This window comes from Lucilia cuprina, chromosome 5 (genome assembly GCF_022045245.1).
Source record: "Lucilia cuprina isolate Lc7/37 chromosome 5, ASM2204524v1, whole genome shotgun sequence".
Classification (NCBI taxonomy): domain Eukaryota; kingdom Metazoa; phylum Arthropoda; class Insecta; order Diptera; family Calliphoridae; genus Lucilia; species Lucilia cuprina.
The window spans coordinates 1,818,281-1,835,674 of NC_060953.1; the positions used below are offsets into that span (position 1 = coordinate 1,818,281).

Here is a 17,394-nt window from a genome sequence, read left to right on the forward strand (position 1 = left end):
CTCAAAAAAATTACTTTTACTTGAATGCAAGCTTCTTTAGAGAGTTTGCACAAATTTTAATAAAGTTATTTTAAAAAATATGCTCAAAATTTTCGTAAAACTTTCTTTTGAAATTTGCTCAAATGACAAGTTTCTTTAGAAAATTTTCTCAAATTCGAGTACAAGCTTCTTTTAAAAATTTGCATAAAAACTTTGATAGAAGTTTTATTAGAAAATTTGCACAAATTGAAGTTCAAGTTTCGTAAAACATTTTAGTACAAATTTCTTTAAAAAATTTCCTAAAATTTGACTACAAATTTCTTTAGAAAAATTTATTAAATTTAAGTACAAGTTCTTTAGCAAATTTGAACAAATTACAATTCAAGTTTCTTTAAAAAATTCGAATACAAATTTCTTTGGCAAAATTTCATGAATTTGAGTACAAGTTGGACATTTTCTTAGAGTTTTACACAAATCTCTAAAGAAAAATTGCTCAAATTTGAGTACAAACTTCTTAAAATTTTTGCCCAAATTAGAGCAAAAGTTTCTTAAGAAAATTTACATTAATTGTAAAATAAAAATTTATCTAAATTTGAACAAATACTCAATTCAAACATTTTCTAGAAAATTTGCACAAATTTAGCTTATTTTTCAAATTTTTAACAAATTTCGATAAAAAAAATATAAAAATTAATTTCTTTAAAACATTTTTTTCTAATTTGTTACAAACTTTCTCAAGGAAATTTGCTCAAATATAAAGAAATGTTTATATCAAACATTTCTGGAACACTTTTAAAAAAATTTTAATATTTCCTAAAATAAGACAAAAACTAAGTTTATAATATTTAATAATAAAAAAAATGTATAAAATTTGGAAAATACCACTAAACTCTAAATCAATTACTTTATATAAAAAAAGAAAAATAACGTTGAAAAAAATTGCTAAAAATAAAAATCTTAACTTCAATAAAATTTTTCGCATTTGATAGACAACAAAATTAATATTTATTTCCTGTTAACGAACTTATTACGTGTAAAACCAATCATAAATCCCCATTATGACAAAACATTTTATCGGTTTGTATTTCTTTTTCTCAAAGCGGGCAATAAATTTAACTTAAAATTCCCGCTAAACGTACGTGTTTAAAACGAATGTCTCCAAATGTACATATAGAGAAGTAAAAGATATTCGCAAATTGCATGATGATATTAAATTAATTTATGTGCGTGCAAATTCTATACAAACCACCATTTTTATAATACGTATTATATTTAATTTATACTAGAAACAAATCGATAACATTAGATTACAACACATTTTTCTTCTTTTTTTTTATCCAAAAAAGAAATAAATAATTTGTTTTATCATAAAAAAAACAAAAAAAAAAGAATAATATCAAAATAAAACTTAAAACGTAGACCATAAAAATAAAAATGAATGAAAATAATTGTACCAAACAAACAGTTGCCCTCTTTAAACAAATAAATAAAACAGAAAACAAAAAACAGAAAACAGAAAAAAAAAACAATAAGATGTTATTACTCACCGCCTGTAAAACAAAGACAGCCTTCGTCATCACTGCGTGAATCTCGACGTGAGTTCTTTAACTCTTTATTCATTTCGTTAATGCAACGTTGATAGTAATCATAATCTTTTAAATACCAAACGGGTGGCCATCTATGTTCACGCAAATACTCTTGATTATCTTGATGCAAAGCTCGAAGGCCTTTAATTGAATGCCGGCAAATGACATTGTAGTTAACGCATAAATATGACATACACCATTCGGCCAATTGATCGGCATTGTGCAGCTTTAAAGGGAAATAAAAATCAATAAATAAAATTTTTTAAATTAAATATATATGAATAAAAGTATATCCACCTTTACAGGCTCTAAAAGCTTAAGACAATGATCTACAGTTTCATTGGTTTCTTTTTGTGAAATCATGGTGAGATCCTCTATAACACGACACTCGACTAAATTTAATAAACGTGGCAGACATAAACGATTGGCTAGTTCCAAAAGGTTTAAACATTTAGCAGCCGAAATATGTGGTATTTCATCGGTATATAAATAGCAAAGTAATTTATGGAATGTATAAATAGTCACGCCAGGAAATACAATCTAAATTAAGTTACAAAAACAATAATTATTTTAGTATTTAGTAAATTCTCTGTCATTAAATATTTACCACACTAGAGTGTGCCTCACGAAAATCACCAGCCAACATGGCACGCATTACATCACAACGTGCCACCAATATGGCACGATGTGCTTTCATTTGTCCATCGTCCAATTCAAAAGTAATATCACTAAAGCAACCATCACCCATGCAATGTTTTTCCATATTTTCTTTAATACTCTAGAAGAGAATTTAGGGTTTTTTTTTAATTTCCTTAATAATGATGTAAACTTATGGAAACTTACAAGACATATATGAGAACTAGGATCATCATTAATGCTGGGTGCGTTATTTTGTGTCTTGGTAAGCAATTGTGTTAATTGAGGCAGTTCCAGCAAATCGGCAGCTTGTTCAATATCCTAAAAAGGAAAAAAAAATATATAAGAAATCAAACATTGTAACAGAAAATAGACTAAGCTATTGTCCATACTGTAGCTATAGTATGGATGGACTATAGGATAGACTGTAGACAAAGGGCCAGTTTATAAACCAGACTATAAACAAGACTAGTCCAGACTATAGACTAGACTATAAACCAGATTAAAAAGCACACAATAGAACAAACTATAGTCCAGGCTATAGACCAAACTATTGCACAAGACTATGGGATACAATATAAACCAAACTTTAGTGAAGACTATAGAAAATACTATAAACTAGACAATAAATCGGTCTGCAAGACTTTAATCCAGAATAGAATTCTAACTTTTTAAACGTGCAAATAACTCACCTGTATATTATTCAATTCTTTTTCAATAGTGCCAGTATAAATAAATTTAAGACATTGATGCAAAGCTTGAGTAGTTATAATCTTTGTTAAAGTTATAATAGTTTGATTAATCAAATTGCCACGACCATTGTCCACCTGTACTATGCGTATATTCTGAAAGACCGGATGATGTAAATCCTTATAAAGTTCACTTGGTTTTTTGGCCTCAATCAAAGGCAAAGCTTGATAACTGGAACGGCGTTTAATTTGCTCCCACATTCTAAGAGATAAACAAAACCATAAAATGTGATTAGAAAAAAGCAAGTGTTAGGATTGAATATTTATGTAGAACAAATAAAAAACCTTTGTGCACGAGATTCATTACGTATCAGGCACTCGGTGTCATCGTTAAAATCAGCCGTTGTTGCCTCACCAAATGTTGAACTTATCTAAAGGTAAATGTTTGCAAAACTATAAGCACAAATAAATTTTAAAATTATTAATATGCATTAATCCTACCATACTCGACTCACTGCTACTGCGTCCGCCCATATCGGTAATTTCCGTATTTAGAATACGATTGAAAACATTAGAAGCAGCAGCAAGCATAAATTTGTGTACGGGAAATTTTATTGTGCCAACAACCAATATAAGATCGGTATAGTTTTGAGCCAAAAACATGTTATACATATCCTGGCGAAAATTACCCACCACTACGGTCATTTCGGGTGGTGGCGGTTTGGGGGGACGAAATGGGGCCTGCAGCAAAGGTTTTTGAACTTTTTTAAGATTTGTCATCCAAAAACGTTGTTGTCGTCGGGCAATTAAAGCAGAACGTATGGCATTTTCAAACACTTCATTAACACCAAAATAGGTAAAGACGCTGGCTTCGTAATAGGAAACACCAAGTTCCCGGGCCACGGCACGGGCCTCATCTGGCATTACCAAATCACTTTTGAGAGCAGCTCTTGAAAATATAAATATTTTATAAAAATAATTCTTTGCCATATAATTTGTTTAAAACCCTACCTGACAAATGTACTTCTCTCACCAAAATAAGAGAGATAGGTCTCATCACGATACATATAACGTAAATCGTTTTTACAGCCCACCAATATAACTGGAACATCAGGACAAAATCTTCTGATTTCCGGATACCACATGGCTTTGCAATTCCTTAAGGAAATGGGACTGGCAATGGAAAAACACAGCAAAACAACATCAGACCTAAAATACAAAAATAAATAAAAAGTTAATTAAAAGTGTTAAACTTTTTAGGCGGTGCCTTTGCTAGATAATAAATTAACTGATGTTTAGAGTAAATAACATGACTATTAATATGTAAACTGCAATTGTAAACATTTTAAGAAAATATTTACTTTTCCAGTTCAATTACGTTGTTATTTTTAACTTAATATTTTGTATTTTTATCTTCTTTCTTATCTTTGTCTTTAATAGCTGCTAAAGATTATGATTTTATTTTATCTTTGTATAATAAAATTAAAAACAATGTGTTTAGCAAATAAAATAAAGACAAATAAACAAAGATTAAAATTAAGATTATTGTTTTATAAAATATCAAACATAAAGGATTTTCTTGAGCAAAAATCACGAGGTTAAAGTTTTTATAATATTATTTTCTTGAATATAAAACATTAACATACCGTCCATAAGCAAAACGTCTATCTTTATCATGATCACCGAATGTGTCCCAAAGACGTAAAGATACATTGACACCATCAACTACCTCCCATGAGCGTTCAAGTACCTTTAAGATAGAAAAAAACATACATTAGTTCATAAACTAAATCAATATTTCTATTACAAGTTTACAACATCTCGAATGAACAGCATCTTTTACATCTTACTTACATCTTTATATATACGATATTGGTCTATAGCCCATACAGTGGGCACATGAGTGGATAATAATTGTGAAAGGGAAACATGTTTATTGCATGCACGAGCACATATTAATCGCGTTTTGCCTACGGCTGTATCGCCAACAAGGACACACTTAACAAGTTCCTGATGTGGTTGTTCGTTATCCATGTTTCCATTGGTAAATGCAAAATACTATTTATTCTACTAATGCTTTTTTTTTGCTCTTGTTGTTTTCTACCTACAATTAGATAGAGAGAAATATATAAAAAGGGTTTATAAGTTTAATTATTTAATATGTAGATTTTTTACTAAGTTCTTTTTTTTTGTTATAATAAAGCAATATAATAAGTATTATATGTATTATATATAATAAAGCATGTGATATTTTTTTGAAATAATTCTTGGCCGCATTATTGATTTATATATTGCAGATTGCAGGGAATTCATGCAATAACAATTAAAATTGTTTAAAAAAAAAAAAACTTATAATAAAAATTAGAAGCATTTTAGAAATTAAGGTTGTTTTCTATTTAATTTGTGGCTAAAATTTATTTAAATACTTAATGTTATGTTGGACTATAGTTATGTCTATAATTTGAACTATTTTCTAGTCTATTGTCTGGCCTATAGTCAAGTGTATATTATGAACTTTTTACATACTTCATATGTATATTCTAATGAATAGTTTGTTGTAACGTCTAGTAAAAGACTGTATTAGTCGAGCCTAAAACCGAACTTATAGTCTAGGACATGCAAGTACAGTTTAGTGTATAGCCTAGACTACAACCTGGACTACGAAATATTTTAGTATAAATTAATATATAGACTGTAGTCTAGACTTTAGTCTATATTAAAGTCTAGTCTATATGCTGAACTATAGTCTATTTTTCAGTTTGAACAAAATACTATGAAAAGGTACATATATATCCTAGTTTATAGTTTACAGTTTGAACAATTGTCTAGTCTCTATTATGGACTAGTATAGACTGTATCAAAAGCTTTAGTCTGGACTTAGGGCTATAAAATGGTCTTAGTTTAATTTTATTCCTGGACTTCAATATAATCTACACTTTGGACTATATTATAATCTCTAGTATAGTCTTTAGTTTAGAAAGTCATTTAGCCTATAGTTTGTTGTTGTAACAGGTTGGCTGTAACTGGATTGTCTTCCCTGGGGAAAAAACTTCCGTTTGATACAGCTGTTGCTGAGTTGGTAAGTTTCGACCGATTGAGAATCGGGTCTTTCAGAAGCGGATCTAATTGTCTTGGGAACGCCTACAGTTTGTACCTTAGTTTGGTCCTGTCTGAATGTTAAATCCACAGAAATATTGAAAAAAATAATAAGTTGTTGAACAAAATTGTATAAATCACTTTTGGTTAAGCTTAAATATGATGACATTCGTTTTATTTATTATTTTATTACAAATTTAATACTTTAAAATCACTGCAACTATTAAGGGTGTTGCTTTTTCTAGAACACACACGAGGGTCCAAAGACCTATCTAGTATAAAAAAAGACAAAAATGCATGAATCACATTTTAAAGAAGAAAATGTAAAAACAAAATAAACCTGCTAGCTTTAATACAGGATATAAATTTAGTTCCTGTATAAACCAGCAGCTTTTAGGAGTAAAGATGAAGGGTGAGTTTCTTCAAAAACCCCTTTACACTTTTAAGTTAAATACCTATTTAAAAACTAGGTACTATAAATCCAAATGAGATCATCATAGGTTAAATATTTTCAAAATTTCCAGTAATTTGATAAAACCAAATAATTTATTAAAATTTTAAGTTTAAATTTAAAAAATAATGAAAACAAAAACATAAATTTTACACTTTAACAAAAGGCCATAAATTTTTCCAAAATTAAAAAAAAAAACATTTAATCTGGGCAACGAATTGAATTCTCTTTTTCTTTAATAATTAACCAAATATGACCGATATTTTTTTTAACAAAATAAAAAAAGTAATAAACATAAATTTATATAAAATTATTTCCTGATAAAACGCACGTAAAGAAAGTCAATTAATGAGTCTTTAATGAGAGCAACGAAAGAAAAACAACAACAACAAAAACAAAAACATACACAGAAAAAACAACAGTAAATAAAATTATAAAAACAACAAACAGCAAGCACAAGCCTATAAAAACATGTTTTGTTATTTTTTCTTTACACTGGAAACAAAAACAACAAGTCAGGCGTATGTTTTTAATTAAATTTTAATTTTTTTATAAGTTGATTTTTTCGTTTCTCTCAGTAATATTTAAAATAAATTGTTGCTAATTATATTACTTTGTAAATTTACACAATAAACTAATACTTTGTTGCACTTTTTTACTTTAAAGAGGAACAGCAACAACAGGAGAAAGAATGAAAAAGCAAACTTATTAATTTAACTGCTAAATAACTTCTTTTATTCGCGTGTTTGTTTCTTTTTTATATTTATTTATTTATATATTATTTAAATATTTGTTATTATTGTTGTTTTTTTCACTCTATAATAAAGCAAACAATATAAAATTATTATTAACTTTTTGTTGCTGTGTGTTGTTGTTTTTTTTCTACTTTGAATTTTTCCTTGTATCGTAGTCTTTATTGATTTTCTCCATCTACTGTATTTGAACTTCAAAGTATTTTTCCTTTTTAGATTTTTTATTAACAAAAGGCATTTTTAAAGTACATTTAATTATAAATCTTTAATGATATTTAATTAATTTAGCAAATTTTCTCACTTGTGACAATTATTGTTTGTTTTTTTTTTATTATTTATTTTAATAATTTTTCACAAATGCAGCTTTTCTTCTACTAGAATGAACTTTTTTCTTTTGTTCAACAATTCTGATTAAAAAAGAAACACTTTTTTGTATTTTTATTCACTTTTGTTCCAAACCAGAGATGATAAAACGTCATTTCATTCCAGTACACAAAAGAAAAATGCGAGAGAATACAACAAAATATCAGGTGGAAGTGGTACTTTTTTCGGGTTGGGGCGTTGCATTAGTTGGTACTTTATGTGATTTGCAAAAAAAAAAATGCAATTGTGTTGGGTAAATGAACGATTTAAAAAAGGGGAAAAAGATAATTGAAAATTTGTTCTTAAACTTTTTTAATAAAATTGAATATTCACCTAGAAATGATACATAACAGGGTTCTATAAATCGACTTTCGAATAATCGAACAATCGACTTTTTGTCGAAAAAAGTCGAAAAGTCGAAGTCGACTATTTTGTTCCAAAAAAGTCAATAACTCGACTATCGTCTATGAAAAAAGTCGAAAAGACGACTTTGTATATAAAAGTCGAAAAGTCAGAAAGAGTCGAAAAAAGTCGGAAAAAGTCGAAAAGTCGGAAAAAGTCGAAAAAATCGGAAAAAGTCGGAAAAAGTCGAAAAAAGTCGAAAAGTCGAAAAAAGTCAAAAAGTCGGAAAAAGTCGAAAAAAGTCGGAGAAGACTTTTTATAAAATATTAAAAGTCGAAAAATCTACTTTTAATTAAATGAAAAAAGTCGAAAAGTCGACTTTTAACTAAATGCAAAAAGTCGAAAAGTTGACTTTTCATAAAATGCAAAAAGTCGACTTTTCGTTTCAACTATAGAACCCTAATACATAACAATTGAATGGTATTTCGAATGTATATTTCTTTTGATATACCTATCGAACAAAAGATTCAAAATTGTGGAAAAATCATTAATTTTTTAAAAGTCCTCATACCACCGATTTTTATGCAGCGACTTTGCTGATTTTCAATAGCAAACTTTACGAAAACATGTCTGCTACAATTATTAAACATTTGGATACCAAAGACATCTAAGGTCTTTAGAAAATTATGTTCAGGAAACATACAGACATCGCTTAATCGTTTTTGCAACCTATATATACTTTATAGTTTCGGAAAATTAAGATAAAAATGAGCATGTAGTTCTTTTACAAACTTTAATATGACAAAAGTCGAGAAGATTTTGTAGCATTCAGTGAAATTATGGACTCAATTTGTTACATTAGCTCTATGTCGTAAAGTAAACATAAAATCTGAAAAATCCGTTCCACATACTTTTCTTTATATGCTTTTTTAGAAAACGTACTTTTGATACATAAAAGTATCATCTGGTAACAGTATTTACAGCTCTGTAACAAATCACATGAAATTCGCATGATGTAAAGCTGCCACACTTCGAAACTGTCAACAATAGCAACACAGAAAAAAATATATTATTAAAAATAAAGTTTTTAGAATTTTTACCAAAACATATGTTAAACGAAAATATTGTTTTGGAAATTACAAATTTTAAATGACATCAGAAAGGTTGCCACAGTTTACACTTTTTAACTTAACCTTAAACATACCGTTACCGTTAATTTTTACCGTTACCGTTAATTTTTACCGTTAATTTTTATATGCAAACATTTTACTTTTATTTAAGATTTTACTTTTATTTAAGATTTTTCATTATTTTTTTTACAATAAATGTTCGTTTTTCGGAACACAATAATACAAAAAAGAAAAATGTACAATTTAAAAAATAATATTGCTAAAAAAAAAGATTTGTGCAAAAAATAAACGTTGCTCTAGTAAACGAAAAAAATACAAAATAAACAAATATTGAAAACAGTAAACAATTTAAATAAATTAAACAATAATTACATAAAAAATAAATAGTTTGACTAAAATGGTTGCTTTTTCTTGAAAAAAAGAAAGAGGGCAAGTCTTCAATTTTAAATTAAAAAAAAACTAAAATTTAAAATCCTTCGGAGGCTGCCCTTAATTCATCCATCAGTGAAGGAGGCACGTTTAAAGAAGCTGCTGCTATTAAAGAGTTAGTGGACATTTTGTGATTATAAGAAGTTAAAAAGTTCTGTAATTCAGAACGTAAACCATCTACGTTTGTTTCTAGTTTGTGTAAATTTGGCACACATTGATTGCTACGTTGAATTAAATCCAAAATTGCACTGGTCGATGGTCGTTTAGTGACCAAAGCTGATTGTTGTATTAACTAGAATACAATGATATAATTAAAAGAAAAATTCAAATTATAAACAAATTATTTTCTTACCTTTTTGTAATCATCTATGAGATTGGAGACCTCATAGGTGGTGGTGCCATTAGTTTGGGATGATTTGCCTATGTCGGATAATTCAAATTTCTTGCGTTCAAACGCCAAAGATTGTTTTAATTCCTTTAAAAAATTAGAAATTAACATTATGTTTTCGTAAAAAAATTTTTTTATTTGGGGATAACTTACTTTTATAGTATCTTGACTTTGTTCATATTTCAAACGCATATCCTCTAAACTTCTTTTGGTCTTTTGCAATTCTATTAACTCCTCCTTAGTTTTAAGCTGTTCTTCACTTAGTAAAGCTGTCTTTTCTTCATTGGCCTTAAGGGATTTCTTAAGACTTTTAAGATTACTTAACAAAGAATGTATATGCTCATCATATCTTTGCATTTTACGTTGATATTCTGCCTCCAGTACTTTAGTCAAAATACGTAAATGATCTTCACTGATAGTTTCTTTTAAAACCTCCACCGTTTCTATGGTATTCTCCACAGACATTTCCGTTAACTTAACTAAACTTAGCTCGGGCATTAGAATCGCCTCTCTTTTATTATCTTTAAGTTGTTTGGTTTGTTTTTCCACTTCCATAAGCTGTTCCTTTAAGTCCTCTTTTTCCTTCATAATTCTACTTACTCTAGATTTTAATTCTCGTATCTCTTTTTTATATTCCGCCACTTCTGTGGCATAATCTTCGTTTATGTTCAATTGGAATCTTTCGTTACGTTCTTCTAGTTGCAAATTAATCAATTTTTGCTGTTTAATTTCTTGCTGACACTGTTGCAAGTGCTGTTTCATCACATTGATTTCCTGTTGGAATGTTAGTTTAAGTTGTTCTTTTTCTTGTTGTCTTTTTAGTTCTAATAACGTGGTAAATTCTTCTAATTTTCTTAGTTCTTCGTTTTGTTCGGCAAAAACTTGATTTAGTTCTTCTAATTCTAAACGTTTTAATTCTAATTCTTTACGTGTTTTTTCCTCTAAATCTTGGGCTGTATTAAGAGAAGTTAACATCTCCTGCCAATCTTGTTGTTGCTGTTGTAGATTATGCATTTTATTATTTTGCAATTCCAACATTTTATGTAAGAAATGCAAACGTTCTTCTTTTTTATGGGTTTCTTGTTCTAAGAACATTTGCTGTTGTTGTTGTAGCTTTAGAACATGTTCTTTTAGCTCCTGAACTTCATTGTGGGATTCCTTAGTATCTTCCTGCAAATTACATTGTATGGCTTGATGTTTGGTAAGTTTCTGTTTCATTTTTATTTCATCTAAACAATTTTTTAATTCTAATATGCTTTCCTTTTCCTGTTGCAATTTTTTATTTAAATCAGTCTTACTTTCTAGTTCTTGTCTTAATTGTTCTTTTAGTTTTTTATTTTCCTTTTCGAATTCTTCTAGTTTAACATCAGCCTGCTTTAATGCATCAAATTTTCTTTGCATTTTATAAAGTTTTGCATCATTTTCCAATAGTTGATCTTGTAGGGCTTTTACTTTTAGTTTATGTTCCTCAAGATTTTCCTCTATCAGAGTATATTTTTGTGTTCTTTCATTGATATCTTGTTTTATTTGCAGTGAGCAGGCTTCGGTTTCCGTTTCGCTTAGTTTTTGCTTAAGAATTTCATTCTCTTTGACTAGTTTTTCCAAGCCTTTATTGGATTCTTGTAATTTATCTAGATGACCAACTAATTGTTGCTTTTCCTGTAGGAAGTCATTAAGTTTATTCAGATTTTCTTGTAGTTTATTGCTTTGTAGAGATAATTTTACAAAATCTGACTCTTTTTCAAGATTATCATTTGCCAGACAAGAATTTGTCACTATAATTTCCTCTTCCTTCTGTACATTAGCAACTTGATTTACAAAATCATTTAGTGTTTGCAAAATAACATGATTTTCTGTTTGCGTTTGATGCTGTTGAATAAAATCAAGTTTTGCTTGAAGTTTTTCACACTGTAGTTGCAATTCTATGAAATCTTGATCTGCAGAAGATTTATCAATTTCTTGCGTCTGTGTTAATACATTCTCTTGATGTTTAAATCCTTTATAAGCCTTATTTCCAGTTAAATCTGTTACATGAAAAGCAAAATGTAATAATCATATTTATAGGTTTATTTTTTAATTCTTACCCTGTAGTTTAATTTCTTCCATCTCCTTCAACAAAATCTCTTGTTCCTTAACCTGTTTCTTCATTTCCTGCGATTCTTGTTTAAGTTGTGAGTTTTCCTTTAAAACTCTAACCATTTCCTGCTCCAGTAATTGCAATTTATTACTCAATTCTGCGGTTTGTTGTAAGTACTGTTTTAGTTTATTTCTTAAATGTTCTATTTCCTGTCTATCACGTTCGTTTTGAAATTTAACTTTTCCATGTTCTAATTCTAATAATTCGAGTTGAAATTGTGTGTTTTTATATAATTCTTGTACTTGTTCATACTGCTCTTGGGTAGTTTTTAAAGCTTGTTTTAATCTCAATAAATCATTTTGTTGTTCCACGGTGGTTTTGAAAATCTTATTTTTATCTTTAATCAAATCATCCATGGTCTGGTGTAAATCCTGAAGTTGTTTATTTTTATCTTGCTCTGAAGTCTTGAGCTCTTGCAGCTCTAAACGATAGGCTTCTAGACTGTAGTTTAGTTGTTCTATTTGTCTTTGTTGCAGTTCATTTTGTTGCTGTAATTGCTGCATATTCTCCATTTCATCTTGCATTTCTTGTAGTCTTTCTTTTAAATTAATGATTTCTAAGGTTTTAGAATTGATTTCCTCCTGGTATTTTATACTTAGATTATGTACTTGTTCCATATCTTCTTCCTCCTGTATCTTATTTGTATAGTGCTGTTGTATGTTTTCTATCTCCGATTCTTTAAGCTTAAGCAGTTCCTTTTGTATAACTAATTGTTCTTTGAGTTCTACTATGGACTTTTGTAAATTCATTTTTTCTTCCAAAGTGCCTGTTAATTTGCAGTCAGTTTGTTTTAAATTGTTTTCCAATAAATTACGCTCCTTGGCAAATTGTGTGCATTTTTTGGTAATAAGTTTATTATCAAACTCTAGATCAGCCAAAAGACGCTGTAGTTCCATTACTTTTTCATCCTTTTCTACGGTTAAGCATCTTAAATCTTCCAGCAAAGAACGTTTTTGTTTGCGTAAAACCGAAATCAATTGCTGTTGATCTTTTATCAAAGCCATATGTTGCTCCTTTTCAAATTTAAGTATATTTTCCTCTGCAACATCTTCCTCCTCTAACATATGTTGCTTAGGCTGATTACTACTGTTCTCCTGATTTTGTTTTTCTAGTTCCCTTTCCAATTCATTGCACTTTTCATACAGTCTTACACATTCCTTTTGCAGACGTTGATTTTCTTGCATAAATTTCCTTTCTTGTGTATATATCCTTTCTAAATCCTCCAGACGTGTTGTCTTCTGTTGCCTTAGCTCTTGTTTATACCATTGTTCGGACTTGGTTAATCTTTCCAATTCACTGCGTAATTTGCGCACATCTTGCAAGGCCAATTGCAGTCTTTCATTTTTTAGCAGTTTTAGTTTACTGCTTGGAAGCGAGGAATCTGTATCGGACTCCATTGGCAAACTGCAATCACTTGCATTAGAACTGCAGGTGTAGAGGCCAGAATCGCTGGTCATCAGGGGAAAGTTTTGCTTAGAACTTAGCTGAGACTGTTGGGAGGCATTGGAAAATGTTCGCCGCCTTGAGGCCGGCAGGCCTTGTAAATCGTCTGCCTCGAAATCCATTATTTTGTATAAAAATTCATGTTTTTTACAAACTGTTCACTAACATTGATAATTTCTGTATTATTAAATTATTTTTGTTGTATGATCTCATAAACCTACGCTTACAAACAGACAGCACTTGTTAAATCACTTTTAAAATCTTCTTTTAGCTCTTTAGTTGTTGAACTTGTTATTAATATTACACGATTTTATATTTTTGTTTACTTAAAACACATGTATTGATTTAAATATTTGTTTTATTTATTAGTATTTTACATTTTTCCTGAGTGAAAATGGTATTTTTCTTAACAATTCTATTGTTTTTCTTTTTTTCTCCTTTTCTCTTCAATAACATGTCAAACTAGTTGACATTTGTGCAACAGAGATACAAGCCGATGCAAAATGATAGGCGGCGGCGTAAACATTTTCGATCGGCGGTCGCAGCTTATTATTGAAAATATCGACGGTGGCTAAATTGTAGCCTCAACTTTTCTTCAGAAATTGACTTTATAAATGTTTATTAATTTTTTATTAATGTTTAATAATTTAGTGTTTTTGTTATTTTATTATTAGCACAATATTGTGTGGCATTTTTTGCCGTTTAAGCCGGCTTATGCTTTTGAGCTGCAAGAAGTCTGCGGCCTTACGACTTGCAAAAAAAATTACATGATGCCAGCCGCCGAATAATATCAGCAGTTCCTGTTGTGTACGCAATAAAATAATATGGTATTGAAACAATCACAGTATAAATAAATGAGTAGCACAAAACATATCATTCACAATAGTGCTGAAAAATTAAACACATATTATGATGGCGACATCTAACATCAAACGTAAAAGTAGCGACATTTTGGACAAGATTTTTTTGTTATACGATATGAATGCGACATCTGACGCCAAACTTTAAGTGACTTTTTAGACCAGATTTTTTTATTATAGGAAAAAAATTTTACATAACTGATATGTTTAAAAGTTAAGTTCATATAGAATCCACAACTGAAATTTTTATTTTTTACTGTAAGTTATATTTTCTTTAAAACACAATTTTTCAACTATTTGGAGTCAAATTTCGGATATATTAGAACATTTTTAGAACACCTATCGACATTTAAAAGTTATTGATATTAATAACTTATAATAGAAATATTTTACAAATTTGGAAAGCTCTAAAATAATCTATTTATGTTAAATAAAAATTTTGTATAACTTTTTAAAAATTTTCTATGAAGTTTTTTTTTTAGATTTTGAAAATTTTCGGAGATTTTTGAACTTGCTAACTTATTAACTAATTAACTATCTATCTATATCTATCTATCTATCTATCTATCTATCTATCTATCTATCTATCTATCTATCTATCTATCTATCTATCTATCTATCTATCTATCTATCTATCTATCTATCTATCTATCTATCTATCTATCTATCTATCTATCTATCTATCTATCTATCTATCTATCTATCTATTTAACTAATAAAAATGTCTATCTTTCTTTAAATAATGTTGAAATATGCAACTTTTTGAAACATCAACATTTTTAGTTTCTTCAATTTTTTATAATGTTTATTTTAAAAATCAATTAATATTTCGTTTAGATTTACCCCACAGTTACTATTCTTTTAAAAGGTGCTTTTCCATAGTTAAGTACAAATTTCCTTTTATTCGGCATTATCCACCAGCAACAAATAATCAATTTGTTTAAGGAATATTGCTCCAACTCTAACACTTTACTACTCTTAGTGTTTTAATAAGAACCAAACAAATGTGAGAGATGAGACAATTTAAATGAATTTAACAAGATTAATATGGCAAACACGTACCAAACCTAAAACCACATCATTGATGCTTAATAATAAAAGAAAAACAACAAAAACAAGAAAAATTCTATTAAGACTGCTGTTGGAGGAACGAAAAGAACATAAAGAAGGAAAAAATGACATATAGTTTTACTCTGGAGCATTAAATAAGACGACTAATAAGCACAAACGAATAGTAAAAGCAACAATTGCCTTAAGAAACAGTAATAAAAACAAGAACACACACACATACATAACTACAAGTTAAAGGTAAAGATAAACCAAATAACAGTTATTTTGTAAATTATTTTAACAGTGTAGTGAAAAAACATTAAAGAAAACTCTTATACCAGAGAAATACAGTTAGTTTCAGACTCTCTCGCTCTTTTCTCTTTATAACTAACCTTCCTTAAATGCAGGATAAATGTTAACAATAGCTTTTGCAAGAGTGTGTATGTGTGTTTCCCTTTAGCAGCCAACCAAGCAACGTGCGAGTACAAAAGCTTTTAGTAGTTTCTTTTTTTTCTTGTTTAAATTGTTTAAGTGTTTGGTTAACGGGAAAATTATTGGGACTTAAGTGAAACAGAACTTCTGCTCAAAACAACAGTTTGTTGCTTACACTCCTGAATTCAAGACGCTTTTTTGATTAGAAACGAAAGACGTAGTAAAAACAAATTGTAACGGCTGTTTAATGTTTAAAATTAATGAAAAAATTAATAATTTATAAAGTAATTAAAAAGTCTAGAAAAAAAACTAAAGAAAATATGTAAAAAAGTTGCTGAAATATTTTAAAACATAAAGAAATTTAGTAGAAAAAAATCTTAAAAAGGAAAAATAAATAAAATTTATTGAAATGACCAATTTAAAAATGTTTATATTACTGGATAATAGTTTTACATGTTATTGAGTTTGTAAGTTAATGTATATACAAATATACCTACATATATGTAATATTTTATATATGCATGAGTATTAGTGTTTAACTGCGTAAGTGTGCGTGTGCGGAAATATTGCGTTTATGAGAAAAAAAAAGAAATGAAAGCAATATAACATACAAAAAAGAACTGTTACAAATAAAATCGTTATAAAAAACATCAAATATATGAAAAGGAAAAAAATTGAATTTAAATAATAAAAAGAAAACGAACAAAAGCATAACCAATCGATAATACCCATAACTTGAAATTTGAGCAACCTGTATTGTTTGAAGGATTACTTTTTCTTTTGAAAAGGATATTGAATAAAATCTAAAGCAACAGTGTTAAACATTAAGTTATAAATATTTCAAAAATTTGAAAAAAAAAAATTAAAAAATTCTTATAAATTAAATTTAAAAAAACTACTAGCTTGAAAATTAAATTTAAGATTTTTATTTAAGCGACGGCACTTGCAATTCGTTACAAGCAGTTATTAAAAAAACGTTAATATAAATCAGACTTTACCAGACATACAAATTTGTCAGAGTAAATGTAACAAAAAATTTTAATTTTATAAGAATCATCTTACTTGTTGAAACAGGATAATATTTCAATTAAAAATTATTCAAACAAGTTACTGCATTATACTAAAATATAATCCTTAATGTATTACATCTGGGAAATTATTTTGTAATTCGTTTCTAAAGGGAAATTATTTTGAAATTTTGAGATTCTTTCAAAAAAAAAAAAATACATATGTATGTATCTTTGGCATCAAACTACGCAATTGCCCCCTGGAGAGAGTTATAAATAGTTAACAAATATTTAAATAAAAATTAATTGTGTCCTTGAATGGAACAAGTTTCAATTTTCATCATTGTCATGCAAAATTCTACTTTTTTCTAAAAATTTAACAAATCTGACTTCAAGACGAGTAATTCTTTAGCGTATACTTAACAATTAATTTTCTTACAAATTAAATATTACTCATACGCCATGTACCATTTAAAATTAAAATGCATGAGGAATATTTTTAATTAAATGAAAAAGAAGAACTAGAACTGAACTAGAACTGAATTAGAACTGAACTAGAACTGAACTAGAACTGAACTAGAACTGAACTAGAACTGAACTAGAACTGAACTAGAACTGAACTAG

The 17,394-nt window shown here is 28.4% G+C and overlaps 3 protein-coding genes across 12 annotated transcripts in view; 1 reads left to right on the forward strand and 2 right to left on the reverse strand.

Moving 5' to 3' along the window:
• The window catches only part of LOC111682683 (rho-related BTB domain-containing protein 2), a 62,982-nt gene extending 55,360 nt beyond the window's left edge, over positions 1–7,622 (reverse strand). For 3 of the 8 annotated variants that reach the window (XR_006940998.1, XM_046951712.1, XM_046951713.1), the window contains exons 1-11: positions 7,290–7,473; positions 4,745–4,994; positions 4,537–4,640; positions 3,902–4,099; positions 3,392–3,839; positions 3,236–3,321; positions 2,894–3,152; positions 2,409–2,522; positions 2,173–2,343; positions 1,863–2,105; positions 1,527–1,791 (exon numbers count right to left, since the gene is read on the reverse strand). Coding sequence is in view for 7 of the 8 variants with exons in the window: in XM_046951712.1 (XP_046807668.1) it covers positions 1,527–1,791; positions 1,863–2,105; positions 2,173–2,343; positions 2,409–2,522; positions 2,894–3,152; positions 3,236–3,321; positions 3,392–3,839; positions 3,902–4,099; positions 4,537–4,640; positions 4,745–4,924 (2,068 nt within the window). In the remaining variant the exon portion in view is untranslated. The other 5 variants (XM_046951708.1, XM_046951711.1, XM_046951707.1 and 2 more) reach the window with 5 other exon arrangements.
• A 1,682-nt stretch (positions 7,623–9,304) lies between these two features.
• Positions 9,305–13,873, reverse strand: LOC111682697 (interaptin). 2 transcript variants are annotated; one of them, XM_046951706.1, is made up of 5 exons: positions 13,643–13,873; positions 11,926–13,582; positions 9,995–11,865; positions 9,806–9,928; positions 9,305–9,745 (listed from the first exon to the last, which is right to left on the reverse strand). In XM_046951706.1, the coding sequence occupies exons 2-5, from the start codon at positions 13,541–13,543 to the stop codon at positions 9,491–9,493; spliced, it is 3,867 nt and encodes a 1,288-aa protein (XP_046807662.1). In that variant the 5' UTR covers positions 13,544–13,582; positions 13,643–13,873; the 3' UTR covers positions 9,305–9,490. The 2 variants fall into 2 exon arrangements, with proteins under 2 accessions (XP_046807662.1, XP_023300459.2); XM_023444691.2 differs by having other exon boundaries at positions 9,306–9,745; positions 11,926–13,873.
• Positions 13,874–16,090: 2,217 nt separating this feature from the next.
• LOC111682682 (serine-rich adhesin for platelets) overlaps positions 16,091–17,394 on the forward strand; it is a 33,028-nt gene continuing 31,724 nt past the window's right edge. For both annotated transcript variants that reach the window (XM_046951717.1, XM_046951718.1), the window contains exon 1: positions 16,091–16,230. The gene's annotated coding sequence lies outside the window, so the exon portion shown is untranslated. The remainder of the gene's footprint in view (positions 16,231–17,394) is intronic.